At 42.0% G+C, this 24679-nt stretch overlaps 12 protein-coding genes across 12 annotated transcripts; 7 read left to right on the top strand and 5 right to left on the bottom strand.

The window, feature by feature from the left end:
- Positions 1-553: 553 nt before the first annotated feature.
- Positions 554-3676, bottom strand: K450DRAFT_196462 (uncharacterized protein; the record flags this gene model as incomplete). Its single annotated transcript, XM_051584524.1, has 7 exons — positions 554-640; positions 720-769; positions 839-2702; positions 2773-3017; positions 3079-3361; positions 3487-3488; positions 3673-3676. The coding sequence occupies 7 exons, from the start codon at positions 3674-3676 to the stop codon at positions 554-556; spliced, it is 2535 nt and encodes an 844-aa protein (XP_051447856.1).
- A 683-nt stretch (positions 3677-4359) lies between these two features.
- On the bottom strand, positions 4360-6079 carry K450DRAFT_205529 (uncharacterized protein). The gene is made up of 2 exons (XM_051584735.1): positions 5896-6079; positions 4360-5699 (listed from the first exon to the last, which is right to left on the bottom strand). The coding sequence occupies exons 1-2, from the start codon at positions 5981-5983 to the stop codon at positions 4621-4623; spliced, it is 1167 nt and encodes a 388-aa protein (XP_051447855.1). The 5' UTR covers positions 5984-6079; the 3' UTR covers positions 4360-4620.
- Positions 6080-7351: 1272 nt separating this feature from the next.
- K450DRAFT_225105 (uncharacterized protein) lies at positions 7352-8348 on the top strand. Its single transcript, XM_051586324.1, has 4 exons — positions 7352-7490; positions 7571-7615; positions 7692-7941; positions 8005-8348. Exons 2-4 carry the CDS (start codon positions 7601-7603, stop codon positions 8118-8120), a joined length of 381 nt encoding a protein of 126 aa, XP_051447854.1. The 5' UTR covers positions 7352-7490; positions 7571-7600; the 3' UTR covers positions 8121-8348.
- K450DRAFT_225103 (uncharacterized protein) lies at positions 8211-9528 on the bottom strand. The gene is made up of 6 exons (XM_051586323.1): positions 9243-9528; positions 9065-9171; positions 8881-9003; positions 8680-8813; positions 8414-8609; positions 8211-8348 (listed from the first exon to the last, which is right to left on the bottom strand). Exons 2-6 carry the CDS (start codon positions 9155-9157, stop codon positions 8328-8330), a joined length of 567 nt encoding a protein of 188 aa, XP_051447853.1. The 5' UTR covers positions 9158-9171; positions 9243-9528; the 3' UTR covers positions 8211-8327.
- K450DRAFT_225099 (uncharacterized protein) lies at positions 9243-12270 on the top strand. Its single transcript, XM_051586322.1, has 5 exons — positions 9243-10074; positions 10138-10392; positions 10454-10558; positions 10629-11063; positions 11128-12270. Exons 1-5 carry the CDS (start codon positions 9591-9593, stop codon positions 12183-12185), a joined length of 2337 nt encoding a protein of 778 aa, XP_051447852.1. The 5' UTR covers positions 9243-9590; the 3' UTR covers positions 12186-12270.
- A 180-nt stretch (positions 12271-12450) lies between these two features.
- K450DRAFT_225090 (uncharacterized protein) lies at positions 12451-14433 on the top strand. Its single transcript, XM_051586321.1, has 6 exons — positions 12451-12673; positions 12745-13066; positions 13132-13209; positions 13292-13454; positions 13523-13939; positions 14018-14433. The coding sequence occupies exons 1-6, from the start codon at positions 12620-12622 to the stop codon at positions 14205-14207; spliced, it is 1224 nt and encodes a 407-aa protein (XP_051447851.1). The 5' UTR covers positions 12451-12619; the 3' UTR covers positions 14208-14433.
- K450DRAFT_225080 (uncharacterized protein) lies at positions 14276-15366 on the top strand. The gene is made up of 5 exons (XM_051586320.1): positions 14276-14386; positions 14459-14538; positions 14651-14715; positions 14791-14960; positions 15034-15366. The coding sequence occupies exons 1-5, from the start codon at positions 14324-14326 to the stop codon at positions 15082-15084; spliced, it is 429 nt and encodes a 142-aa protein (XP_051447850.1). The 5' UTR covers positions 14276-14323; the 3' UTR covers positions 15085-15366.
- Positions 15367-16315: 949 nt separating this feature from the next.
- Positions 16316-17671, top strand: K450DRAFT_225074 (uncharacterized protein). Its single transcript, XM_051586319.1, has 3 exons — positions 16316-16553; positions 16628-16910; positions 16976-17671. The coding sequence occupies exons 1-3, from the start codon at positions 16333-16335 to the stop codon at positions 17537-17539; spliced, it is 1068 nt and encodes a 355-aa protein (XP_051447849.1). The 5' UTR covers positions 16316-16332; the 3' UTR covers positions 17540-17671.
- Positions 17627-18142, bottom strand: K450DRAFT_225073 (uncharacterized protein). Its single transcript, XM_051586318.1, has 2 exons — positions 17839-18142; positions 17627-17761 (listed from the first exon to the last, which is right to left on the bottom strand). Exons 1-2 carry the CDS (start codon positions 18070-18072, stop codon positions 17714-17716), a joined length of 282 nt encoding a protein of 93 aa, XP_051447848.1. The 5' UTR covers positions 18073-18142; the 3' UTR covers positions 17627-17713.
- A 660-nt stretch (positions 18143-18802) lies between these two features.
- K450DRAFT_225064 (uncharacterized protein) lies at positions 18803-20599 on the bottom strand. Its single transcript, XM_051586317.1, has 3 exons — positions 19682-20599; positions 19536-19614; positions 18803-19465 (listed from the first exon to the last, which is right to left on the bottom strand). Exons 1-3 carry the CDS (start codon positions 20342-20344, stop codon positions 18915-18917), a joined length of 1293 nt encoding a protein of 430 aa, XP_051447847.1. The 5' UTR covers positions 20345-20599; the 3' UTR covers positions 18803-18914.
- Positions 20600-20772: 173 nt separating this feature from the next.
- On the top strand, positions 20773-21620 carry K450DRAFT_183864 (uncharacterized protein). Its single transcript, XM_051584406.1, has 3 exons — positions 20773-20786; positions 20869-20987; positions 21396-21620. The coding sequence occupies exons 1-3, from the start codon at positions 20784-20786 to the stop codon at positions 21469-21471; spliced, it is 198 nt and encodes a 65-aa protein (XP_051447846.1). The 5' UTR covers positions 20773-20783; the 3' UTR covers positions 21472-21620.
- Positions 21621-22625: 1005 nt separating this feature from the next.
- On the top strand, positions 22626-24501 carry K450DRAFT_225058 (uncharacterized protein). Its single transcript, XM_051586316.1, has 3 exons — positions 22626-23061; positions 23215-23834; positions 23904-24501. Exons 1-3 carry the CDS (start codon positions 22916-22918, stop codon positions 24416-24418), a joined length of 1281 nt encoding a protein of 426 aa, XP_051447845.1. The 5' UTR covers positions 22626-22915; the 3' UTR covers positions 24419-24501.
- Positions 24502-24679: the final 178 nt, after the last annotated feature.

Here is a 24679-nt window from a genome sequence, read left to right as displayed (position 1 = left end):
AGTTGCCACGGCTGCGGCTGTGGCAGGTTTTTTGGGATCAGAAAGCTCAACACCTTCTCGTGGTTGATCCTGTTATCAAACCTTTGGTTTGAGAACTGAGATTGAGCAAATCAATAAAGCATAATATTGAACCATAGCCTGCTTTTTCTTAATTGTACTTACCGTACAGCTCTTGGTGTCTTTTGGAGCTTATAGATCACCGGTAGGGTCATAGGCATTCCAATATTAAAATATGTTACATTATTCAGACTTTGGAGCTTAGAACAAACCTTCGCTCAAAGGCATGTTCTACCCCCTCTTTCGGTTATGCACAAAACAAATTTGTCACTCTTCGATAGAGTTATTAAATCAGGGCATCTTAAAAATCCTTCATCGTAAAAACATATGTACTCAACATGAACGGAATTCAATAAAATGCAAACGAAGAGACTCGAATTCTCTTAACCAGGAAAAAAAAAACTCACATACAATTGTATTGAAAAAAAAAAAATAGGCAAACAAATCACTAGCGGTGCTGATAGCTGAAGTAAAATACTACGACGCCGCATCTTGTTTAAAGTTTGTCATAGAACTTGTCAAGTGAGGGAACGTCTTCAGGAAGACCCTTTCTCTTGCGGACGGCTCGGATGATATCATAAACCTATATTAAAATGAGAAATATAATATGTCGGTAAATTGAAAATCGTTGCAAGCTTCAAATCATTGCTACCGAATTTTACCTTATTGCCGGCTTCAACTGGGCTGCCGCTCATTGCTGCCCAATGATCAACTTAAACCAAAGAAAGTCCAGATATTAGAAACTATCATACAAAAATAAATAAAAAGACATAACACTCACAAACTGCTTGAGGGAAAGCTTGACCACCAGTGGCAGCACGAAGATCAGTTGAGAAGCCAAACGATTCATTGACGGGAAGATACGCCTTCACGGTGACCAGAGGAGTACCAGGGCGCTGTTCTTCAGAGAAGACTTGACCACGACGACGATTGAGTACACTGTAGATACCTCCCATAACTGTGTCTGGGCATTGAATTTCTGCTAAGTAGATTGGCTCTTGAATACCCGGGCTTGCTGTTAGGATAGACGCATACATAACACGACGGCAAGTTGGAATAAGTTGACCGCCACCTCGATGAATAGCATCAGCATGGAGGGTAACATCAATAATATTGAATCTGCAACCACGAACGTTTTCGTCAGCGATAGGTCCTTCCTTGGTGGCCCATTGGAAAGCGGCGACAAACGAGTCCTTAGTCTCATTCAGGTACTGTACGGCCTTGGTAGTGTCAACTAGCAGATTGGCACCGGTTCCGTCAGGGCCAAAGCACCAAAGCTTACGAGCTTCAGCAACGTCCCAGCCATGACTGTCGGCCAGTTCACGAGCTCGAGTCTTGAAATCGTCACGAGGACTGACCTTTCCGCTTTCGATGTCCATGGAAAGCTCTTCAGACAATGGAGCCGCCTTCATATAGATACGGTTGTGCTTGTTTGGAGACTTAGACAAACACGTAATGCTAGATTCAGACAGGACAGTCTCTCGGTATTGGACTACTGGGTCACCGACCTTGATTGGAACACCAGCATGGTCTTCTTCCAAATCCTTGAGACAAATTTCAAGATGAAGTTCACCAGCACCGGCAACGATATGTTCACCAGAGTCTGATGTTAAGGTCAAGACACAAGGATCAGACTTGGCCAGACGTTTTAGACCTTCCACTAATTTGGGCAAGTCGTTGGGGTTCTTGACGTCAACAGCACACTGAACGACAGGTGATACCGAGAACTTCATAACCTTCATGTTATGGGCAGTTTCAGAGGTAGTGATAGTGCCAGATTTGATCAAAAACTGATCGACACCGACTAGACCGATGATGTTACCGGCCGGGCAGTCTTCAATAGCTTCAACATAGCGTCCCATCATCAGAACGGTTCGCTGGACAGCTTTGACGAAAAGATCCTTCTTGGTACCAGGTTCATAGTTGGGTCCTTGGATGCGCACCTTGAGACCAGCTCTTACAGTACCAGAGAAGACGCGACCAAAAGCGTAGAAGCGGCCCTTATCAGAGGTTGGTACCATCTTGGAAATGTAAACCATCAGTGGAGCCTTGGGATCGCAGTTGCGGATACCAGTTGCACTTTCATCGTCCAGAGGACCTTCATAAAGGTTTTCAACGCGATATCGCTGAGCCGTAACAGGAGATGGCAAGTGGATACAGATCATTTCAAGTAGAGCATCGCCGGCAGGTAGGAATTTTCTCATGACAACCTTGAGTAGCTGCTTTCCTTCCAGTTCCTTTTCGTCAGCTGTAAGCTTAACCTCCAGTTTCTCCAAGAGTTTGAAGAGTTCATCTTTCTTGAAGTTCATGACAGCATCAAAAATCTTGAAGATAGGGTCAAGAACGAACATGTTGAAAGCACGTTCCAATGGGTGGCCATCAGCGTCTGTTGGTTTGGAGGACCATTTCTTGGTCTTGGGATTGAAATAGCTTTCTCCCCATAGTCTTGTCATAAACTTTTCCTTGTCAACGCCGAATTTCTTGGCATAGCGTACAGCAAATTGTCTGAGAGTAAAGCCCCAGCCATGAAGTCCAGAAGCGAAAGCCACGGTACCCTTGTCTGGGTAGACCTGGACATCGCCTAATGCACTATCAACATAAGTTGAAATAATGACGTTGACTGATTCTATCGTTCGTTGGAAAGACTTGTAGTATTTTAGAGCGTTAGAATAAATAGATGTGCCATGAGCGCGATTGTATGGTATATTGACTCACATTGTAAAGGTCTTCCTTAGTCAATTGTAATTCTAGAAGAGCGCGGTCAACTTTGTTGATAACGACAACCGGCTTGATGCGTTCAGCAAGAGCTTGACGCAAGACGGTCTCGGTTTGGACGCAAACGCCTTCAATGCAGTCAACAACAACAAGAGCACCGTCGGTCACACGCAATGCGGCAGTAACTTCGGATGAAAAGTCAACGTGCCCGGGAGAGTCAATGAGATTGATCAAGAAAGAGGAACCTTCGAAGTGTAATATTAGTAATTTTCTAGTGTTTGCTTAAAGGAATAAAAGTATGCTTACCTTCAGTCTTCTGATTCTTAATTTCCTTAACATCATCAGCGTTAGCCATTTGGAAATACATTGAAATGGCTGTAGACTTGATGGTAATACCACGGTCTTGTTCGTCTTGACGAGTATCCGTAAAACGGGTCTCGCCAGCGCGACCAGATGAGATAATTCCAGCTTTTGAAACCAAAGAGTCGGTCAAGGTAGATTTTCCGTGATCAACGTGTGCTATAACCGACATATTGCGGACATTGGTCACCTTGTCCATAAGCTCACGGATTTCCTCGACAGTAAAGTTCTGTGGGGATATGGCGTTAATTTCACTTCCCACAGTATATTATATGGGTATTTTTTTTCTCTCTTTTCTTCTTTTCTCACTCGCAAACTAGACAACTCTCAAGAAAATGTTCACGATATACTTACCACTAATTATTGGGATTCAAATCCAGATAGAACGCGGGGTAAAGGAGGTGGAGAGGCGGAGTAGGATATCACAGTAAAAAGGTAAGAAGGCAATGGTAGGCGATAAGGATGTTAGTCAGCAGTTGTATAGTTACGCATACAATCAAGCGAAACATTATTTCTTTGTCCTGAAGATGTCTTACATACCCATACTCGATAATTAAAAAATGTAAACGAGAAAGAGAAGAAAGTTTTTGTAACGGTAGCGCAAGCTGGAACTGATGTATGTGAATAAACAGCCATGAAACACAGCGCCAACCGGTTAATGTTGCTACGCCATTTTTGACTACGGCATCTTTTTCCCACCTGCGGTTGAAGAATAAGTTTTGGTATTAACAAGGACAGAAGCAGAAAATCACTCCCAAAAAATTGATCACAAGTGGTCACGCGGTGTTCCTTGAAGTCACAATTATTCCGGGTCTGGAAAGTTGTGCCTGTTCCAACATGGAGTGCTTCTTTGTTCAACTTTCCCTCGATGATATTCAGCCATTTCGTAATATGTTTTATGGTATTTAAGAAATGAAAGCACCCATTAACCTCAAATGAAAGTATGCATTTGGTTGTCAGCTCGCAGAGCGTCCACATAATGATCTGCCAACATAAGTTTGTTGTTTAGAACTCAGTGAGCCCTTCTGAGCATTACATAGGCACCACAAAGGCACTAGTGATGACCGCGCTGCGATATATCGTTTCGACAACGGTTCAGTGGGACTAAATGAACAGCATACATGGTCCATGAAACAAGGTCATATCCACGCCTGAGAGCTACTTGATTATGCCATTCTCGCCAAATCCCCCATTTGTCCTTGCAAATCGACAACATACTGGCAAGCTCGTTGCAAAAGCAAAAAAAAAAAGAGGCGTTTGTTTTAATAGGTAAGAAGAACTCATACGTAGAAATGTGCGAGAGGAGAGGTATGATATATAAGAGACGAAAATCAATCAACAATGAGAAAAGTAACAATCCAAATTCTATGATATTACACGTTGTGAGTGGTAAGAGACAGACACATAAAAATGTCTGTCGAGAGCGAGCATGACATAAAATAAAAGAGATAGTGTAGAAGGAAACTGGTGCCAAGACTGATATGTGTTTCAATGTGGCTTAACACCATCAGCCTTCTTACCGAAATCCGCACCGTAAAGATAAGAAGAGACCATGACAATGATTGCTCCAACAATAAACTGGAAGCTGGGTTGAAAATTAAATAGGTAAAAACTGATGACGCCCGAAATGATGATCGACAAGCTCGTTGCGAAGCCCTTCAGAATATTGTCAGCATACTTTACGACAATGGCGACCAAAAGACCACCTAAAGCTTGGTTAGCAACCACTACCCAAGTCAATGCGTCATAGCCTTGCAACATCCCTCCTTGCATAAGAGCTTGCCTATCATAAACAAGCATTCCAACCATCGAGAATAAAGCTCCAGAAATTCCCAGCTGAATGTTGCGAACCCACATCGAAGTTTCCGATGTCTTGAGAATTTTTTCAAAGTAGCATCCAGCGAATCCGGAGGAGATACACGAAGTAATGACGGCAATTAGTCCAACGATGGGATTCTGTGCGGCTAAGATTAAGGCTTGTTCGTCCGTTAGGGTGGCGTCTGCCATGAGCGGATCGACATCTTCGTCTCCAGTCACTTCATTTGACACCGGTGGCGTTGCTGATGAAGAGCTTGAAGAAACAGTCTGTGATTGAACCAGTGTAACACCAATCATCAAGAGCACAAGAGCAAGCCATTTACTACGATGTAATGATCGTCCAAGAAGAACCACCGAGAATATAGCTGTCGACAGAATTTTCATTTGGTATGTAACTTGGAAAGTCGCTGCTTCAAGATTGCTAAGTGCAACGTACAGCAAGTTGTTTTGTAAGGCGTAAAGTCCAGAGGGTATCAACATTTTGAGTGTCTCTGCGGGTTTGCCGAGGATTTCCTTTCGAACGACCCACCAGAACCTTGAAAACGTTCGCTTCTGATACCAGATAACCGCTAAACAAGCAATAATTTTTAAAACCTCCGCCAGAAAAACGGCAGTCGATGCGATGTACATTGGTTGTCCAGGTTTCTGAACTATCCGAGAGTATCTCATCATTAGAACTAACGTGCTGTTTTGTACAACCAAGACCAGAAGCGAAAGCTGTTTCCGGGTCAGTCCGAACGTCAATGGCTCTATCAACAAAAAAATGGAGGTTTAGTAAAATGAGTTATGATGTACGATATATAGAGAGTCGATTGTGTCGTTATAGAGCATGTAGTCTATTTCTGTTGGTAGCCATTACGTGGCCTCCGGTTGGATATCGTTGATTGAGATGTACACTTTCGTACTCTACAAAAGATGACAATGTGTTTGTAAGATCATGCTAACCTTTTTGCTGTAGTTTTCCATTCTGATGTGTAGTTGGTAGTATATCCGCCTTGTTAAAGGTTCTTCTAGAAGGTTGTATAGAAGTCATCACAGTACAAGCTTCGAAGCTTTGGCAGAGCTAAGATTGAGATGAGTTGCTTCAGATGAGTACGTCCAGCCAATGCGGGGTAAGAAAAAGTGATCCTCCCAAAAAAAATTTCAAAAGTCGCCACATCAATAAGTTTTTATGAGCCAAAAATTGGCAAGCTGTAGGTCCGCTCTACCGACAAAATAAACCAGTACCTGGTTTGCGACCATTCAATTTTCAAAGAGCACAGCTTCAGTAATTATAGAACTTTGCATAGATCAAATATGATATAAGTAGAATATTATATATTACCAAATTACATCTTAAACACACAATTCGCTTCAATTTTTATTAGAACAAAACGGATCAATTGCACTCAAGAATCAAACAAGTGGCCAACGTAACTAACACTGCGCATAGAGTGTTGAACCATGGCCTAAACCCTGTGCGAAAAAAGCAGAAACATCCAAAATAGTTTGTGAATGAGTAAAAATAAATATGTATCACGATGCGAATGGTAATTTCATTTCTGCTGAGCTTGACTTGCTAGCGCAGACAAGCATGCAAGCGGTTCCATACTTTATTACGCACTTTTCTCGTATGGAAACGCCTCAAAGCGTTTTGAAAATACTATAGATGCCTTAACTTGTACATTTGAACCGAAACGACATCTATCTTTGCTACATATATATATTGCAATTACGAGCGTAGAATTGCCCAGGGTTGTTTATAAACCATATTGGAACTTCTAAGGGGTCAATACTCGAATTGCATACCCGGAAAAACAAATAGTGGCGTACTAATGCGTCGGGGTCAAGTGCTCAGGAACACAATGATATGCTCAATTTTGAATAATATCTGAGTATTCCTTATGTCATTTAACAAACAGTACTATTTATCCTAGCTTCACTGCAGTTTCGATGACATGCAAAATTATTTTCAACGACTGTAATAAGAGAAATGTAAAACCTATACATATTTTTAGAAAGGCAATTAAACTTAAAATGCAGGCCTGCAGAAGCTGAAAAAGCTCATGATCCATCACGATAGACCTCCAATATGACGAAAGTTTGCTTGGCATATGTAAATACTAGAATTGATTTTGAGTTATTGGTTCCATCAGTAGTAGCATTCTAGGCTTCCAACAACAGACTGTAGCTAGCATCTCTAAATTTTCCAAAATCTTCAAACTATATTAATCGGAAGATAACTTAAGCCATATCTAAGGCTAATGATGTGAAATAGAAGGATACAAGAATTCCTTTCATTGCAGGAACTGAAATTTAACTTACAAAAATACATCTACTGATCTAATGATGTCACGAAAATTTTGGGAAATTTTTGAAGGAGAAGCAGAGGGAAGCTTCGGTTTTAAAAAATTACATTGGCATTCACAAAACAACAGCAATGTCTGTAATGGCAACCTTTTTGCGGCCTTTGGCACGACAGCAAACAGCACAGATCAGCAGCCTCTCACGATCATTTTCATCCCTTCCTACCACTGGAGCAGATTCACAATCGGGTGAAGGTATGAACTAAAACTTATTGAAGATAACCACTCGACATTTGATACTCAATGTTTTTAATTTGCATTATTACCCACTACAGTCAATAAGGATGCTGTTTTGAAAATCTTGGATGACTTTAACACCCGTATGTATCATATTGTGTGCCCTTCTCCTACAAGCACTATACCTAATACAACGCTAATCTCCTTCCCTTAGTCAAGAAGCAAAAAGCTGCAGCACAAGCTAAGCAGAATTCACAACGTCAAACCAAAGGACTTATCAGTGGAGCAACATATCACCCCGATGCACTTGTTGATTCTCGACCTCGTCAGCAGCGCCCAAAGACCATCACTCCTTCCCAAGATCCATTCGATGCTCTCGGTTTGGATCCCCTGAAGGAATATAAAAATTTCAACCTATTATCGAACTTCGTGTCTGATATTGGCAAGATTCTCCCAAGAACACAAACAGGTAAGCATATTGGTGCTGTGTAATAAGGAGTACAACGTCCATCTAATTGATATCAAAAATTAGGGATAACCGCAAAGAACCAACGAAAACTCGCCAAAGCAATCAAGAGAGCGCGTGCCATGGGATTGATGTCCAGCACCGGGAAAGTCTCGTCAGTCGGTAGCTATTTCGGTGTATAGATGGGAGATTCATTTTGTAGAATATAAAAAAAAAATCATAGAGTCATTATATAATGCTATTCTTGACGGAGATGCGGTTTGCTTCACTAGTGATTATCTACGTGGATAATGGACATGACGGGGGTTTTTATTGCGATGATATGGTACATTTGCATTGGTTTATGGGTTGTCCCAACGTGAGAAGAAATTAAGGATATGTTAAAGGTATTAATCCGTGACAACATGGTACTAAATTACAGAGAGATGTTCAGTAAATCATCATTAGCTAGAAGCATCCGTCGTAATGCACTTACGTTCGTGTTGGCTTTGCTGCGTTGTGTCTCTTGCCTCTTGGCCAGTTCAACTTTCTTTGCTAGCAAATGGTTCTGCACTAAATCATCTTTAGACATGTGTTTATCACATCCAGGAATCGGACACTCTATTGCTTGATTGTTTCGTGGAAAAAGTTGTATTATGGCGTGGTAAGAAAAATTGTGCTTGCACAGTTTACTACAGTGAAAATTAAAGCATCAGTGTTGTGCAATCACCTATGTAGGAAGCATATATTTCATACACGTACCTCATTACTGGATTTTCAAAGTATACAGTTGTCAAGGGGCATGTCAATGATTGCTTAGCTCGCCCAACGATAATATCTTCATCAGAGTTTTCATCCTCTGATAGCGGCATCTCTTCGTCATTATGATGGACATCCTAACGCTCATAGATTAGACATTTTCCGGATATTATAATATGACAGCTCATAATGATGACAACCTACCCATACACGCTGCTTAAATTCACGGTAAGCATCATGCCGTTTATACTTTGTGCTTTCGGATACCTGGGATTGCCGTTCTTCATAATCGTGTTGGTGCTCGTTATAATAGCTCACCATACTTTTCTGTTGAAGTCATTGTATTAGTGATGATATTATTTGTATGAGACTAGTCAAATGAACTAACAATTTGTTGGCCGTCTAGAATTTGCGAATTTAACTGCTTAAGAGTTTCTTCTTGATGGTGAAGTTTCGCTTCAAGGTTGATGCACTTGCGCATATCGTCTCCTAAAGCTACGACCTGATGTAAGCGTAAGTCACTACATTTAAGAGAATTCTTTCGCAGAAAGGGTTCTAATAATGACCTTATTTTCCAATTCAAGTTCTTCAGCGTCGCATGCCGCATCCATTACAAACTGTACACCTTGCTGAATGCGTTGAGAGATTTTTTCATTACTGCGTAGCAGCTGAAGGATGCGGCCACTACTCTCTATATTTAGCGTGAAATCTGACAAAAAGTCTGTTTCAGCATGCTGTCCGTTGGATGTACTCGTGGCGGGCATCAATCCTGTTCCTTGACCAAGTTTGACAGCAGACAATTTTCGAAGTCCATGCCCCATATCAGTGACTGTGAAACCAGACCAGCGTGACCTTAACGCATCATATCAAGCTGGGCCCTAAGACTATTACGCATATTCCCTTTAATACATACAATGCTCAAATTATTCATACTGTTTTCATATGTGATACCCATATTCTGCTACAAAACGTTCATTGATACGCTATCAGAAAATGAACGCTTCGGCACACTTTTGCGACATTTGCAGACTGAACGTCTAGTGCCTACTATAAACAAAATGACCTCCGGAACATTCTTTGCCCCAGACAACGAAGCGTTTGAACATTACAAGCAAAACATCACCAAGGATCTACTGTTGTATCATATTCTATCTCAGCCTTTTATGGGAGAAGACTTTGAACAAGATCAAATTTTGGAATCCCTCTATGTCCGCCAAGGTTTACTTGGCGAAACAAACAACGGCCAGCGAATTAAAGTCACCAAGGAAGGAAGTCCGCGCAAAGGCAAAGGAAAAGTGTATATTGGTGGAGTGCAGATAGTTGACAAAGATATCGTTGCAAATAATCAGAGTGTCATTCAAGTTGTGGGTCGCCTATTGACACCTCCCGACTTAATTGGTAATTTCAGTATTGTCTGAACGTTTCATGTGATGCATTAAGCTAATCAACGCGAAATGATAGTTGATGTGATCAAGAACTGGAAAGATTCTGATTTTTACTCGACGCTCGATATAGCAAAGTTGCTGCCAATCTTGAATGAACCGCGCCCGTTTACGTTATTTGCTTCCAGCCAAGAGACATTACAACCATTTACTTCAATTGAGCGTTCATATCTTCTGCATGAGCTTGGAAACCTCGATTTACAGTTATATTTGAAATGCCACATTGTCGATCGAAATCTATATGCCTCTGATTTCACAGAAGGCGAGACAAAAGGTAGTTTCAATGGAAAGATGACATCGCCTTGTTCCTTTAAAAATTAATCGTACCTCTGTAGTTGAAGCTCTAAACGGCAAGAAACTTATCATTACGGTTGACAAAGATTCAAACATCAAAGTTGATGGCATCTCGGTTAGCAAAATCAATGAGATGACAGCAAATGGTGATTTAATGAATTGAAGCTTGGTGGATCAGGTTGGAAACACATCGTTATTAACATCTATGTAATACAGGTGCAATTCATACACTAGAATCCTCCATCGTTCCTAGCGAGTTGGTATTTACAGCCAGAAAATATCTTATTGGAATGAATGCCACAAAGTTCGTCTCTCATTTGGATAAATATGGTCTTAGCGACTACATTGACGACCCCAGCCGCAAGTACACCTTCCTTGCGCCTAGCAATGAAGCCTTCGAAGAATTAGATTATTCATCTGGCAATTTCACCAAGCTACTGCTTTACCATATTCTTCCACAAGCTTGGCTTCCAAAGGACCTGGATGATGGACTACTGGTTGACACTGAGTTGGTCGAACACAAGCTAGCTGGATTTGCACAGAAACTGAAGGTGGCAGTCGAAAATGAAGATGATAGTATTCCAATATACCTTAGGCGAAAAGAAGGGAAATCAATTACATTTGGCGGAGCTTTCGTCAATGGAGAGCCAGGTAAATTATGATCACAAAGGAATGATATTTTTTTATTACATATTCTAAAAGGTTTGAATTATAGTTGACATCAATGGAGCTCAAATATATACCATTTCCGAGGTCCTTACACCGCCGGCCGATTTGTTGACAACACTCATTACCGACTTGGATCTATCAGCATATATTGCAAGTCTATATGCTGCCAAAACCGAAAATAAGCTAAAAGATACCAAGGGCGTAACATTATTTGTGCCGTCCAATGTTGCATTTGCTGATTTGGGACTGGCTGCCAAATACCTACTCCATCCTGACGCCAAATCTAAATTGGCAACTGTCATTTATCACCATGCTGTACCATCACTTGTCTATTCATCGCACTTTGCAAACATTACTTCCTTAGAGTATCAAACGCTCGCAGGCACAACGCTTCAAATCAATCGAACTATTGATAGCGATCAGATTACAGTTGGTAATCCCGACAACACTATTACCAATGCAGATATTCTACTTGCCAACGGAGTTGCTCATAAGGTCAATGGAGTGGTGATCCCACCCCCGGTGGAGATAACAAACAGCGATCTTTTGAAAGCTGCAGAAACAAGTACATTCTCACAGCTGCTGAAAGTTGTCAACTTGACGCAGATCCTTCCCTCTGGTAATTTCACCATCCTAGCTCCAAGCGACAAAGCATTTGGACGTCTCAATGTTACACAGCTTTTATTGGACCCTACCCAGCTGTTGAGGATTATGGAGCTACATATCCTTAAATCATCCCATCTTTCACCATTCAGGCCCATGGTAACTGACAATACCGAATACGAAAGTCTCCTATCTGATAATGACAAGGTCCTGTTCAAAGAAGTTGCTGCTGGACAGTATATCGTGGAGGTGAAAGGAGGAAGAGTTGGAAATATGGCTCGAGTCGTGGCAGTTGGAAAAGCCACGACTGGAGGTGGAGTGGTGGAGATAGATTCTGTCTTAATACCAGTGCCACGAGGATGGGCGGGCTTTTCCCTCGTTGTTAAAATTGCTGTTGTTGTATCAAGCGTCCTTGGCTTGGTAGGTATTGCAGTGGTTTCCTACTTCATATGGAAATGTCAGCATAGACGACGTCTAGGATACGTAGAATTAAGTAATTGAGTTGCATGTAAATAGCGTAAATATATATATCCTTGTTTTCCCTTAACCTTGTGAGCAATAAACGAAAGCATAAGCAGTCTGTTAACTTTTGGCAGGAGGGGAGCAAGTTGGTCCAGCCATGCCCCTGCAGAACCTTTTATGGCAAATGGGCTCGCGATTGTATGCACGAGGACTAAAATTTTGGCATCTCACATATAAACTCTTTCCCATTTCCCCACCGCTCTTTTCTTGGTTGCGCTTTATATTTTAATCTCTTTATATTATGGTAAGAAACATACATACATACTCCTCCGTGCCAAGCAAAGGTATAGACTAATGGACGCACCGCTGTTGAACGATAGAACGAAGAATACGACGTCATTGTTTTGGGTACCGGTCTCACAGAGTGTATTCTGTCAGGTTTGTTGTCTGTGGATGGGAAGAAGGTGTTACATATGGATCGCAATGACTATTACGGAGGCGAGTCAGCATCGCTTAATTTGGCTCAGGTATGTTAAGACCGTATCGTTGGAAAGGATTTGCGCGCAAAAGGCGGTATGTTAATTACTTCTGCAACTAGGTCTACAAAAAGTTCTGCCCAGACCAAGCAGTACCTGAAGGCTACAGAGACCGAGATTTCAACGTTGACTTGGTCCCCAAGTTCATGATGGCTAATGGCGAGATCGTTCGCTTCTTGACACATACTGGTGTTACTCGTTACCTGGAATTCAAACAAATCAATGGATCGTACGTATACAAGAATGGTAGCATTTACCGTGTACCAGCATCGGAAGTAGAGGCAATTTCATCTTCTCTCCTTGGCTTGATGGAGAAGCGTAGAGTACAAAAGTTTTTTGAGTTCATTCAAAACTGGCAAGAGATTGATCCTTCCACTCATGAAGGTACGAAACTATTACGCCAAGATAGCGACACCGTAAGTCGGGTTATTCACATGCGCTTTTCATAGGTCTTGACTTCGATAAGAATACAATGAGCGAGGTATATGATAAATTTGAGCTTGAGGCTGACGCAAGGGAATTCATTGGTTTGTATCCATCTTTACAAGATGTTTTTCCCCTTCTTCTTCTTCTTCCTCTTGGATTACTGATGCTTTTGATGATTCGAAGGTCATGCAATGGCTTTGCATCTAGACGACAGTTATCTTGCTCAGCCAGCTCGAGAGACTGTTGATAAGATTATTTTATATGTTGGATCCGTTGCCCGGTATGGCAAAAGCCCCTACATCTACCCCTTGTATGGACTTGGTGAGCTTCCTCAATCATTCGCAAGGTAAATTGCTGGGAGAAATTTTATCATGGAGTGAAGTTGCCTAAATTTGACATATAATGATCCAACAGATTGAGCGCCATCTACGGAGGAACATACATGTTAGACAAACCTGTAGATGAAATTATTTACGAGAATGGGGTTGCTACTGGGGTTCGGTCAGGAGACGGAGTTGCCAAAGCCAAGAGTATCATCTGTGATCCCTCATACGCACAAGACAAAGTTCGTAAAATCGGATCAACGGTCCGAGCAATCTGTTTCTTAGACCACCCGATTGACAACACTGGCGATGCCAATTCCGCCCAAATTGTCATTCCTCAAAAACAAGTGGGAAGAAAGCATGATATATATGTTGCTAGCGTTTCAACCACTCACAATGTGTGCCCCAAGGATATGTACCTAGCCATCGTTAGTACCATTGTCGAAACCGATGATCCAGAACAAGAAATCGAACCAGGTTTGAAGTTGTTGGGCAAAATTCGTAACAAGTTAGTGTCTTTCAGCCTGCTCTTTGATTATATCCAATAGTGTGCTAATTGACGGTTCTATTTGCCTTTCATCAATAGGTTTGTTACTGTTTCCCCTCTTGAAGAACCATTGGAGGAAGGGTCAGAGTCCGGTGTTTTTGTATCGCGTTCATATGATGCTACCTCACATTTTGAGACCGTATGTGACGATGTTAAAAGTATTTATAAGCGAGTTACTGGAAATGATTTAGTTTTGAAGCAAAGAGCTGCTATCGAGCAAGCTGAATGAAGCTGAACGAAACACGTTAATAAAAAAATTTTGAATCAAGCAAAGCGTGCGCTGTGACAAAAGAGAAAAAAAAATTGGTTGGCAAAAGCGGATATTAGAATTTGGGTCTTGTCAACATGGACGACGATGAATTACAAGCTATAAGGGCACGTAGATTGGCCGAGCTACAAGCTCAACAGGTATGAATCTGAATATGAAAGGTGCCATTGTCTTTATGGTATCCGATGGACTCACTTTTACTGTTGGTATAGGGAGCTCCAAGCGGATCGCCAAGAACCGCTGCACCATCTGGATCTGGATCAGGAAACAAGGAAGATGAACAGCAAAAAAGGTACGAACCATCTCTACAAGTGCACATAAGATGAAGCATGCGTCTCATGGATTTCAGAAGTAAGGATAAATGCAAAATAGTCGAAATACTAAGCTCTGTCTTTACATTTTAGCGATATGGAAGAAATGCGCAGGACAATGCTGGTTCAGATTCTCGATAATGATGCAAGAGAGCGATGTAAGTTGAAAGTGATATATAGCAGGTCTCTCCCTCATCGAAAAGGTATCAATGAACGTATATATATTTCGACAGTGGCAAGAATCAACATGGTGAAGGCTGACAAAGCACGCGCTGTGGAAGATTTACTTATTCGCATGGCGCAGTCAGGTCAACTTCGAAGCAAGGTGTCTGAAAAACAGCTCATCGATCTCCTGGGTCAAATTAACCAACAGGATTCTGGAGCATCGCAAACCAAAATCGTGGTATGTGGATACAATTAAGGAGATGTGTACCGGGTATGATGATCATGCTAACGCGGCGATATAACACGCTCAGTACAATCGTCGTCGATTCGATGACGATAGCGACGACGATTACGATTTGTAGGAACATGATCAATGTTATTTTTTTAGTTTCAGGTCATAAAAAGCTTTTATTCATCAAGCTACTGAGTATAAATCGCATATGCAACAGCAATTTCCACGCATTTCCATCGATGGCTGTAAGGCGCCATCGAGTGAAAAAATAAAATAAAGAACATTCATCCAGTGGAACAAGCTTTAAGGCACCAGTGTTCCATCAGATTCATCTGAATTTGGCGATTTTTATTTCCGGAGAATCAATACCAAGTACACAAGATTATGTGCTTTGTGTTGAGTATTGTGGAAATGTCCGCTTTTCTATGAAGGCAATTAAGGAAATGAGCAGACAGATCGGTTAGAGAAGATCATGCTTGAAAAAGATGTTTTGCATAAGGAGGACTTTTGTCTTCAACATCGAAAGTCAGTTATGAAAAATTGGCGCAGCCGCCCATTTCAATATGTTTTTCCGTTGCTTGCTCAAAAGCAATCTAGGAAAATAGGGTACCTACCTTTTTCGCACATTTTGTTTCCTAACAAGCGCATTACAAAATGCCATCTTCCAAGGAAGGATTTGGAAAAGCTCATCTGACGCCGCCGTCGTCATGTCAACTCTTCCTCTCAACTCCGATGTGTACAAACCCGCTTTTTGAAAAAGGAAGGAGTGAAAAAAGGTTGGCGGTAATATTTTTTTTCAGAGTCTCAAACTAACCATGATTTACCATTATGCCAAGCAAAGCTCACGTGGACGAGATGAATTCATGCAAACTAATGGAGGTGAAGCGAGCGAAAGAATCAATCTGTTGATGCGTCGATTGGGAAATACACACAGCTTCGATAATCGAGATTCGGTGGTAATAACGATCGAAGAACAGTGGTGAAACTCATTCAACCCCCCCCCCGCCCGGGGAAGCCACTTTCCGATGCCCTATGTTTTTACCAGAACAATTACGTACATCGGTGGTACCTGAATATTGTGCTTGTTTTTAGCGCATTGAATAATCTTTCATACTCCTAAAACTTTAAGGGCGGGGGAAGTAGTTTAATCATCGACCTAAGACTATGATGATTTTGTGACTTTTGAGCAATTGTTAAAGAGAGCCTTGGCACTACTGTTAGTCTGAAAGTGCGAGATGTACCAAAGTGATCATGTCCCAACCCTTGGTGTCACTTGCCAGTTAAAGGAATTCCGTCATCCAGCTCACTGACAGACATAAATTGAAGCGAAATTTTTGAACGGTAGTATGCTCACTCATCTATTCTAGTTTTGATCTCAATGTACTTCAAGACCTCTGCCGTCGCTGCTGCTGCCGTTTTGGCCACCTCTGCTCTTGCACAAAGTGGAAACTCCCTTGTCGATGTTATCACTGGCAACTCTGACTTGTCTACTCTTACTGCTCTTCTTACCAATGGAACATTCGGTAACTTCTCCTCACTTGTCAACACTTTGAGCAACAGCACCAATGGAAACTGGACCATCTTTGCTCCATCCAACAGGTAAAAAAAAATTCACTGAAGAACGTGCCATTTATCTAGGCATATTGATTCTAACAAACGTTCAAACATTACAGTGCTTTCGATGGCGTCCAGATCACCAACTCCACTGATCTTACAAGCATCCTCAGCTACCACACTATCAATGGATCACACCCTTCATCTCAGTTCAAGGATGGTTCCAACATCGTCGCCACCAACTTGACCAACAGCACTTATGACCACTTCCCCAGCGGTGGAGTGCCTGTCAATGTCAAGGTTTCTGGCAGCGTTGTCAACGTCTACTATGGTGCTAACTACGCTAACGTCACATCGGCTGATAACACTGCCAGCAATGGTGTTGTTCATGTCATCAACGCTGTAAGTAATACCCCTTGATCCGGTTGGTATAGATAGGTGGCTACAGGTACTAACGCATCTCATAGGTTCTCATGCCTCCTAGCGACGTCAATTCCACTGCTCTTCAAGCTGGCCTCGACAAGTTTGTCAATGCCTTGAACTCTACCAACAGCACTGAAGGAATCAACAAGAAGTCCGGAATTACCATTTTTGCACCCAACGATGGCGCCTTCAGCTCTGACGCTCTTAGCAAGTACAACTCTTCTCAATTGGCCAACATCCTCGCTTACCACGTCGTCGAAGGTCTGTACTACAGCACCAACTTGACCAACCTCACCTCTCCCATGAACATCACCACTGAAGCTGGATCCAACTTCACCCTTGATGTCTCCGGTGGCTCCGTCAAGCTCACTGATGTTTCTGGCAACGAGACTGCTCATGTCATCAAGACTGATATCTTGACTGATAACGGTGTCATCCATATCATTGACGCTATTCTTATCCCCGCCCAGAACGCTTCCAGCGTCCCAACCAATAACACCAACATCACCTCCTCTTCCGGTGTTGGCTCTCTCTTTGAATCAAGGGAAATTAGCAGAATTGCTGTCGCCATGACTGTCATGTCCGCTTTCGCTGCCTTGATGTTGTAAATCACTCATAGGTTCATTTTTTCCTATATATTCTATTACATAGCAGATTTTCTAATTTCTCAAAATTTATAAAATAATTATCGTCAAGAATTTTGCCCAAAATTCAAACAATTCTAAAACGCTAGACTTTATTGTTCAAATGATTGATTTGATGTGCGAGTTTGAAGACATTGCTTAGGCAGTCGTGCCAAATTTCATCATTTCAGCTCTTTTCTCATTCTTCTGCAATACCCAAATGGAGTGCTTGTATTACCATCAAATATTCACACATAAGTAAACACATCCATGAATATCTTTACCTTTTGTTTGTGAGCCTTTTGCTCCTCTCTCTTCTCGTGTTTTGATTTTGGTCGATTCTTATCGGCCTTTGTCGTGGGTTCGTTTTCTTTTGGTACGTGTTTCTTTGGCATAGTGATGAATGAAAGATGCTGTTGTGTTTTTGGGCGGGAAAATTCGTAATTTATAAGTAACATGACCCTACGCCAGCTTGTTTCATGCATGGGTGGTACTGAAACAACAGGGAAAAAACGCATGCTATTTTTTCCCAATCTTTGCGGGGCACACCAATTGGTGGTTATACTAACTCCGTAACCACTCACGAATGTCATCTATTTTCCTTTTAGATGCAGTAAAACACATTGCATGGGTCCATGCCAGCGGGAAGAAAAGGCATGAAAAGTAAAAAACATTGCATGATACAATTTTGCGGCGTTTTGATTTGCATCGGTAAGAAGGCAGCAATATGCCATATATGCCATATCTTGAGATAACCAATAATATTATAAGAGAAAAAGTTTTCAATGCAGCAGAGTACGCAATACACTTACTTGGGATGATGTAGAGAATTACTACTAAATTGTTTACCACATGATATCGTGTGTTCTTGGTTCAAGTGGGGCCATGCTATCGATATGAAGAATCACTGAATGTGGTATCACAGTTATCCACATTCCGATGAACTGTCAACGCCTCATTATGTGGCCACCACGGTATCGGATAGTTTTTCGCGCGGATGGGATGATAGGGGTAGATGCTTTCCACACGACCTGGATAGTTTCGCGAGCTTGTATAAGTCAGTTTACGCCAAAGACACCGCGCCCAGGGAATGAATAATTTGAAAGTCTTGAAGACAATCAGCATTTAAAACACGTTTTCATTGTATGCGAAAGAAAGACATGTATGCAATTCAGTAAGCGTTTCAGCGAAGAATAGGTTTATTTTTGTAGCAGAGCTACAGAATTGATATATTACAAAAGTTATATTGAGTGAGCTTATTTGCTTTGATTTTCAGCAAGAGAGCAGTATATTTTTTGCAGCGCTATGCAAGACTCTTTGCCCAAATAAATCAATAGGCGGAACAATGGAATGTCACAAACTATTCTTGGTTTGCAGAATCTTCAGGAACGGTAGCATCCTCTTTTGGTGCCTTCGCATCCTCTGCGGCGGCATCCTTGGCCTCGTCTTTAGCTTCTGAGGCGGCGTCAGCTGCGTTGGCCTTGTCGGTCAGAATCTTGCCCGCATCTGGGTTGTACAATCTTCTTACCATCCAAACCTCGTTGGTAGTGTCGCTAGCAGTGACGATTCGCCCATTTTGATCAAAGGCTATGCTAATGGGTGAAATACATGTACCAGTTGAACAATCAGAGATGTCGGTTTGTCCAAAGATGGTCTCGGGGGCGCCGCTTGGTGCATGCGCCAAATCACTGAATGGCACATGGACGATACCAGTGTTACGGGTAGCTAAGAAAGCATGATCGGTCCATCGGCAGGGGAAACCTTCAGTTGTACCCAAAGAATCTGCATCTCCAACTGAGCATCCAAGGCCACGATAGAAAGCAATACCTCTTGTTTGCGATCCTACGGGAACGGTAGTATTGGAGCTGGCGTTGGCATCAAATAGTGAAAGGTTTTCGGAACCATCAGCAGCTATATATCATTTGTGTATGGTTAGATATCAAAATAATTAAACGTTAAAAATGTTATATTGCGAACTAACCAATGTTGGTTCCCCAAATTCTTCCCTGGGTATCGTAGGCCAACGGGCCAGCTCCGTTATTTCCTGCTGCTGATAAAGCCTGTCATATAGAACGATAGTTTAGCCTAATGTCAACGATTAAAAACTCTTTAGTCTATAATACTGACCTCGCCGCTGTTGCCATAGTCGAAGCCACCAGCAGGCACATCCAACAAGTCGTATTGCCTCACTTGTGATCCTCCAGTAGCTGCTTGACTGAATCCTTTTGGAACGAAAAGACGACCTCTAGGATCGATGGTCATAGGAAGTTGCTTCTCGCCAATATTCTTGATAACGACTTCAGGTGCACTCTGGATTTCAGAGTGTTGACCAGGGGAATATTGAAATTTATAAACAGCATCGCCAGTTGCAACATACAGATGGTCACGGAAGGCAATTAGACTATCCTGAAGGATACTACCACCAAGTTTTGATCCGTTAACCAAGAGTTGCTGACTCATATTTCCGCAGAGATCTTCTCGGATAGAATAAATCGAGTTGTCACCTGCGGCCAAGACCAAGAAATGGTTTGCTTCGTCCACAGTTACCGATCGGGGATTTTTAATAGTGTTAGATACAACAATGGCTTCATAGCCAGAGACCACAGAGAAAGGAGCTGAAGGTTGAATGACTTCTGGTGTGTTACAGTTTGCTGGCCTTTGAATCTTTCTGGGCGGTGGTGCGGCGCCGATAGCTGTGGCATCAGGGAGAGTAGAGCCTTCTTCTTGAGCTAGGACGCCCAATGCAGCGATAGTTAGCAGGAAAGCTTTACTGATGTTTAGAAAGGTCATATTTTCAGTAGCTGCATTGGTTACAATGTAATAGCTTCACTTTTATAGCAAATTTCAATTCATTCTATCCGCTGTTTGGTATCGATTTAAATTTCGACCTGAGCCTGATTGAAAATAGCAATACAAACTGATGGGAGTATGCTGATATCTTGCGTAAAAAACCTTGAAAATGTTCTTTCAAAAGATGAACATTTTCAGTCCTTTGTTGATCTTAAGGGTACCATGTTACGGAACACCAGATATGGTATAAAGATGTGCTTTGTTGAAAGAAAGAGAAGAGCAACTGGTATGAAAATGCTTCAATGGCAAAGAAGCAAATTTTACAAATGGGAAATCAATCAGCAAATCACGTGCACGAGATGAGCGGGCTGGCTCAGACACAAAGGATGCTTCGGCGTTCGCCCATAGGAAATCTTTCTCTTACTTTCAGAACTCAAAGATGGTAAGATATGCATGCATCATGCATCCATCGACAGCCATCCAACAAATTGAACGTACATTAATCATCGATATCGAATATGTAGGGTAAAGTTCACGGTTCCCTCGCTCGTGCCGGTAAGGTCAAGTCTCAGTGCCCCAAGGTTGCCAAGCAAGAAAAGAAGAAGCCCGTTGTTGGCCGCGCCAAGAAGAGAATCATCTACAAGTATGTAGAATTTTTTCATATATTGATTATGTGACAGAGCGACATACCATCACGACGACAACTTTAGCATTGAATCCGAAATTGAACGATTTGCGACATTAATACGCCCTAATCGAATTGCCAAAATTTGCCGATCAGATTTTGTTGCGGGCAGAATGTTTTTTGGCAATTCAGAATAACGAACCAAATTGACTGTCGCTCGGATTATGAAGTGTGGGTGCATGACTTCCATTGTCATAAAAGTTACTTTCGAGATGGGTGACTGCAGCAAATATTAAGTAATACGTCCACGCGCAAAACACAACAGCAAATAACGGCTTCACACTTGTAAAAGAAGATTAAACATAACTGAAACTTTTGAAATATGGTTATTGAACGAGGCACTAACATTATTTCGTCTTTTTGTAGCCGTCGCTTCGTCAACGTTACCACTGCTTTCGGTGGCAAGCGCAAGATGAACCCTGCCCCTACTGCTGGACCTTAAATCATATCTGATCATTTCCCAGATCTAAGATGAACAAAGTTCACGTAATAAATGAAAAAACATTAAACCAAATATTTCCTGTGCGTAAACTTGCTGTGTATAGCATATTGGGGTTTTGAAAAGATTTAAATAAACAACTCGTCACTGTCAACTTTCAATACAGGCAAACAATGTGTTTTTTGAACGTTGCCCATTAAGGTACAGCCGACATGGGCTTGACTCGATGAATCTGGTTGTTTTTCCGTACGACCAAAATGATGTTCCAGTTATTCTTGCTCATCGCGTGAATTTACATCTAAAACACAGACGGCTTTTTTTTTTTTTTTTTTTCACATAATCTGGGCCTATTTTAAGCACGAGAAGGCGACACTGTACTCATTCGGCGGATAGTGCTAGGATTACCAACTTGGGACAAAATGTAGCAGCTTTTTTTGGATGAGAAACAGTGTTGAGAGACATGCCTGCACTAAAGTGAGAAATCAAATTTCTTCGGTGATTATGTCGACATAACTCAAGACACGTTGCATTTCACATAGCTGAATATCAGTCTATACACCGCTTTTAAGTGGTTACAAGCAGGTTTCGGGTGAAATGAAATTATAGTGACCCAGCGCATCTGAGTAAAATCCGTGTTTTCTGGATCATAGAGTGGTTTCATGGAATTCAACCAAAAAAGGGAACCCCAAGGGCACGACCTCAAAATTACGCCTTGGTATAACGCTAAAGATAATTTTGGCTAATGTCATATAGGTAAACCAGTATTTTACCTTGGCAACGATGATGATTTGACATTATATCTGAAACTACGAGAATCGCTTACAGATCGCCTGGATTGACTGAGTTGTAAATCTGAAAGACAGGATCAACTGTGCGTGAAAATGGAGCCCAAGTCTCAAGCCACTCCGCACATGACAGAGGCACATGCCTATGCGTCCGCGTAGTTGAGACAGATAGAAAGGTAGTCTTGTTATACTTGCGTATCAACTGACCTGGTTTCTCTTGAGTTCAGGCGGTGCTATAAGAACTAGGAGTTACAGAGAAAAACTCGTTGAGCCATTCAAGTAACGCGCAGGTCGGAATTCGGATTTGGTACCTTTATTGCACTGAAACTTTGGCTTTCGCAACCACTCGCTGTGTGTTTGTCTCAGAAAAATGAAAGACGGGCGCAGAGTAGTTCTCCTGCGAAACACCTGTGCGGAAATGAACTTTAGCAGTTTCTTGCTTATACCTGAAACCAATCAAGGTTCCCGTCTGACTACAACATTGTGTTGGATTTGAGGGTCATCGAAAACTTTTTAAATAAAAACCTTGTTCGTTTAGTGGTCTCCCTCATTTCTCTCTTCTATCCTCTTTTCTCCTACTCTTCTACTTTTTTAAAACACGGCAGGGCCTGAAATTTTTCTTTTTCTTTTTTTTGCAAGTTTTTTTTTCCTTCTCCACAATTATGGTGTCCCTTCTTACACCACCTCCCAGCCCTGAGCTGTCATGTCAAAAGGCTTACACTTCAGAGGGAATCTTTCAATTGCCGGAATCTGTACTAGTGCAGATCTTTCTGTTATTGCCACTGGAGGATAGACTTCAAGTCGCAAGGTATGTTGTTGTTGTTGTTGGTGGTGGTGGTGTTTTTTTTTCTTTGTGGACCAAATGTCTCGAAAAAGAAGTGGCGGGGAACGGACGCATCCCCCTCTCGCGAAACGGCCATTTTTGAATATACATAGCTGACTGTTATATTCTTATCAACAGGACATGTAAATCTTGGCATACAATAGCATCGGATCCTTACCTTTATAGAGAAGTCCACCTTGAGGGGCTGGAAATGCGCGATTTGGTGACCGAACTTCGCCGGCTATCAAAAATCGCAACCAAAGTTCGCAGTATTTCGCTTCATTCCTGCTACTCGCACTTTATCCAGGCCACTGTGGTACCCGTCACTTTCGCGTCCAGCTCACCCAACTTGCCAACTCTCTATGCCCACATCACTACTCTGCAACCAGCTCGCCGTAAACAAGAGTATGAGAGGCTGCAATTCAAGCTACACGAGCATTTCTCAGATGCTCTTCTGAATCTGATGGACAAGAACCAAAACACCTTGACCGAATTGTCAATTCAGAACTGTAATATGGACCTCGAAATGACCGATCTCGTTTTTGGAATCGTTCGCTACGGATCTAGGCTTGAAACGTTTAACTACATGGATAACCGAGACAATACCCTCAACTCGCCCGACCTACTGACAGCTTTGGTCGCTGCTTGCCCCAACATGCGACAATTCAAAGGTTATCGCTTAGGCATGGACGAAAGAGTGATCCTCAGTATCGCTAAGCATTGGAAGAAATTAGAATCATTATCTTTATCCTTTACAAGTGAGAATTCCCCAAGCACATATTCGCAACCCAATGTATCAAGCCAAACCGCTAATATGCCATCGCAAGACTTGAAACCTCAAGTTCTATGGAAGCTTTTGACTTCATGCACATCGCTGCAGGATTTGGAAATCATGGATTTGGCCTGCTTCAACAATCATACCCTAGCTCAGTTCGTGAACGACATGTGCACAGAAGCCGACGACAAGAGCATGAAATCGCGTTTTCAGCCGTACAAGAACGCATACCGCAGTAATTGGCATGACAAACCTTGTAGGCAAGCCCTTGGCCCCAAATTGAGGTCGTTACGTATTGCTAAATACACAACATCGCCAATCACCCTGCCAGGTTTTGAAAATATCCTGGCGCTCTTTCCCAATCTCAAAATTTTGCAGTACGAAACTAATTATACAACATTTGATAATCTCTACGAGGGAGTAACAACTCACTTATTTGAGTTGGAGAAACAAGCAATTGAACAACTTTTTGATCGTCATGGCAAAGTCTCGTTACACGGTAAATGGCGTATGCCGGTTACTACGGAACAACGCTTGATGGCTGGAATATCAAGCTTGACACATTGACTGCCCCCATATATAGTCTTATGATAATAGGATACCCGTAACCCAATATAAATATACATATATAGATATCGCTTTCTAAAAAGAAAATCGATGGTGAATGTATTGTGTGTGGTGTGGTTACTATGGTCCGGTTACTATGGTGAAAGCTGGTGAAGCTAGTGTCACGGTAACCGAGAATCTACGTAGAAAAATTGGTGGCAGGCAACACAAGCCAGTGGCGCTTTGATGAATTTAAAAGCCGTGTTCTGCTGAGCTGGCAGG

The sequence above is a fragment of the Umbelopsis ramanniana genome (genome assembly GCF_025399195.1).
Source record: "Umbelopsis ramanniana AG unplaced genomic scaffold K450scaffold_7, whole genome shotgun sequence".
NCBI lineage: Eukaryota > Fungi > Mucoromycota > Umbelopsidomycetes > Umbelopsidales > Umbelopsidaceae > Umbelopsis > Umbelopsis ramanniana.
The sequence above is the reverse complement of the archived record's forward strand: the minus strand, read 5'-3'. Positions and strand labels throughout refer to the sequence as shown.

What these genes read in the sequence shown, in the direction of transcription:
- K450DRAFT_183864 (XM_051584406.1), top strand. An exon ending in AAGAAGAGAATCATCTACAA is followed by an intron (nt 20,988 to 21,395) that starts GTATGTAGAATT and finishes GTCTTTTTGTAG; the next exon opens with CCGTCGCTTCGTCAACGTTA.
- K450DRAFT_225058 (XM_051586316.1), top strand. Translation starts at nt 22,916, where the DNA reads ATGGTGTCCCTTCTTACACCACCTCCCAGCCCTGAGCTGTCATGTCAA. An exon ending in GATAGACTTCAAGTCGCAAG is followed by an intron (nt 23,062 to 23,214) that starts GTATGTTGTTGT and finishes TCTTATCAACAG; the next exon opens with GACATGTAAATCTTGGCATA. An exon ending in ATTATCTTTATCCTTTACAA is followed by an intron (nt 23,835 to 23,903) that starts GTGAGAATTCCC and finishes TGCCATCGCAAG; the next exon opens with ACTTGAAACCTCAAGTTCTA.
- K450DRAFT_225103 (XM_051586323.1), bottom strand. Translation starts at nt 9,157, where the DNA reads ATGCGCAAGTGCATCAACCTTGAAGCGAAACTTCACCATCAAGAAGAA. An exon ending in TTCTAGACGGCCAACAAATT is followed by an intron (nt 9,004 to 9,064) that starts GTTAGTTCATTT and finishes TGACTTCAACAG; the next exon opens with AAAAGTATGGTGAGCTATTA. An exon ending in TTTGAAAATCCAGTAATGAG is followed by an intron (nt 8,610 to 8,679) that starts GTACGTGTATGA and finishes TTTTCACTGTAG; the next exon opens with TAAACTGTGCAAGCACAATT.
- K450DRAFT_225090 (XM_051586321.1), top strand. Translation starts at nt 12,620, where the DNA reads ATGGATCGCAATGACTATTACGGAGGCGAGTCAGCATCGCTTAATTTG. An exon ending in TGATCCTTCCACTCATGAAG is followed by an intron (nt 13,067 to 13,131) that starts GTACGAAACTAT and finishes CGCTTTTCATAG; the next exon opens with GTCTTGACTTCGATAAGAAT. An exon ending in TTGGGCAAAATTCGTAACAA is followed by an intron (nt 13,940 to 14,017) that starts GTTAGTGTCTTT and finishes TTTCATCAATAG; the next exon opens with GTTTGTTACTGTTTCCCCTC.
- K450DRAFT_225080 (XM_051586320.1), top strand. Translation starts at nt 14,324, where the DNA reads ATGGACGACGATGAATTACAAGCTATAAGGGCACGTAGATTGGCCGAG. An exon ending in TAATGATGCAAGAGAGCGAT is followed by an intron (nt 14,716 to 14,790) that starts GTAAGTTGAAAG and finishes ATATTTCGACAG; the next exon opens with TGGCAAGAATCAACATGGTG. An exon ending in CATCGCAAACCAAAATCGTG is followed by an intron (nt 14,961 to 15,033) that starts GTATGTGGATAC and finishes TAACACGCTCAG; the next exon opens with TACAATCGTCGTCGATTCGA.
- K450DRAFT_225105 (XM_051586324.1), top strand. An exon ending in TCTCCCAAGAACACAAACAG is followed by an intron (nt 7,942 to 8,004) that starts GTAAGCATATTG and finishes ATCAAAAATTAG; the next exon opens with GGATAACCGCAAAGAACCAA.
- K450DRAFT_225073 (XM_051586318.1), bottom strand. Translation starts at nt 18,072, where the DNA reads ATGCGTTTTTTCCCTGTTGTTTCAGTACCACCCATGCATGAAACAAGC. An exon ending in AAAAGGCTCACAAACAAAAG is followed by an intron (nt 17,762 to 17,838) that starts GTAAAGATATTC and finishes TGGGTATTGCAG; the next exon opens with AAGAATGAGAAAAGAGCTGA.
- K450DRAFT_225074 (XM_051586319.1), top strand. Translation starts at nt 16,333, where the DNA reads ATGTACTTCAAGACCTCTGCCGTCGCTGCTGCTGCCGTTTTGGCCACC. An exon ending in ATCTTTGCTCCATCCAACAG is followed by an intron (nt 16,554 to 16,627) that starts GTAAAAAAAAAT and finishes CAAACATTACAG; the next exon opens with TGCTTTCGATGGCGTCCAGA. An exon ending in TTGTTCATGTCATCAACGCT is followed by an intron (nt 16,911 to 16,975) that starts GTAAGTAATACC and finishes CGCATCTCATAG; the next exon opens with GTTCTCATGCCTCCTAGCGA.
- K450DRAFT_205529 (XM_051584735.1), bottom strand. Translation starts at nt 5,983, where the DNA reads ATGACTTCTATACAACCTTCTAGAAGAACCTTTAACAAGGCGGATATA. An exon ending in TGGAAAACTACAGCAAAAAG is followed by an intron (nt 5,700 to 5,895) that starts GTTAGCATGATC and finishes TTTTGTTGATAG; the next exon opens with AGCCATTGACGTTCGGACTG.
- K450DRAFT_225064 (XM_051586317.1), bottom strand. Translation starts at nt 20,344, where the DNA reads ATGACCTTTCTAAACATCAGTAAAGCTTTCCTGCTAACTATCGCTGCA. An exon ending in ACTATGGCAACAGCGGCGAG is followed by an intron (nt 19,615 to 19,681) that starts GTCAGTATTATA and finishes TCTATATGACAG; the next exon opens with GCTTTATCAGCAGCAGGAAA. An exon ending in AATTTGGGGAACCAACATTG is followed by an intron (nt 19,466 to 19,535) that starts GTTAGTTCGCAA and finishes AATGATATATAG; the next exon opens with CTGCTGATGGTTCCGAAAAC.
- K450DRAFT_225099 (XM_051586322.1), top strand. Translation starts at nt 9,591, where the DNA reads ATGCTCAAATTATTCATACTGTTTTCATATGTGATACCCATATTCTGC. An exon ending in CACAGAAGGCGAGACAAAAG is followed by an intron (nt 10,393 to 10,453) that starts GTAGTTTCAATG and finishes GTACCTCTGTAG; the next exon opens with TTGAAGCTCTAAACGGCAAG. An exon ending in TTTCGTCAATGGAGAGCCAG is followed by an intron (nt 11,064 to 11,127) that starts GTAAATTATGAT and finishes TTTGAATTATAG; the next exon opens with TTGACATCAATGGAGCTCAA.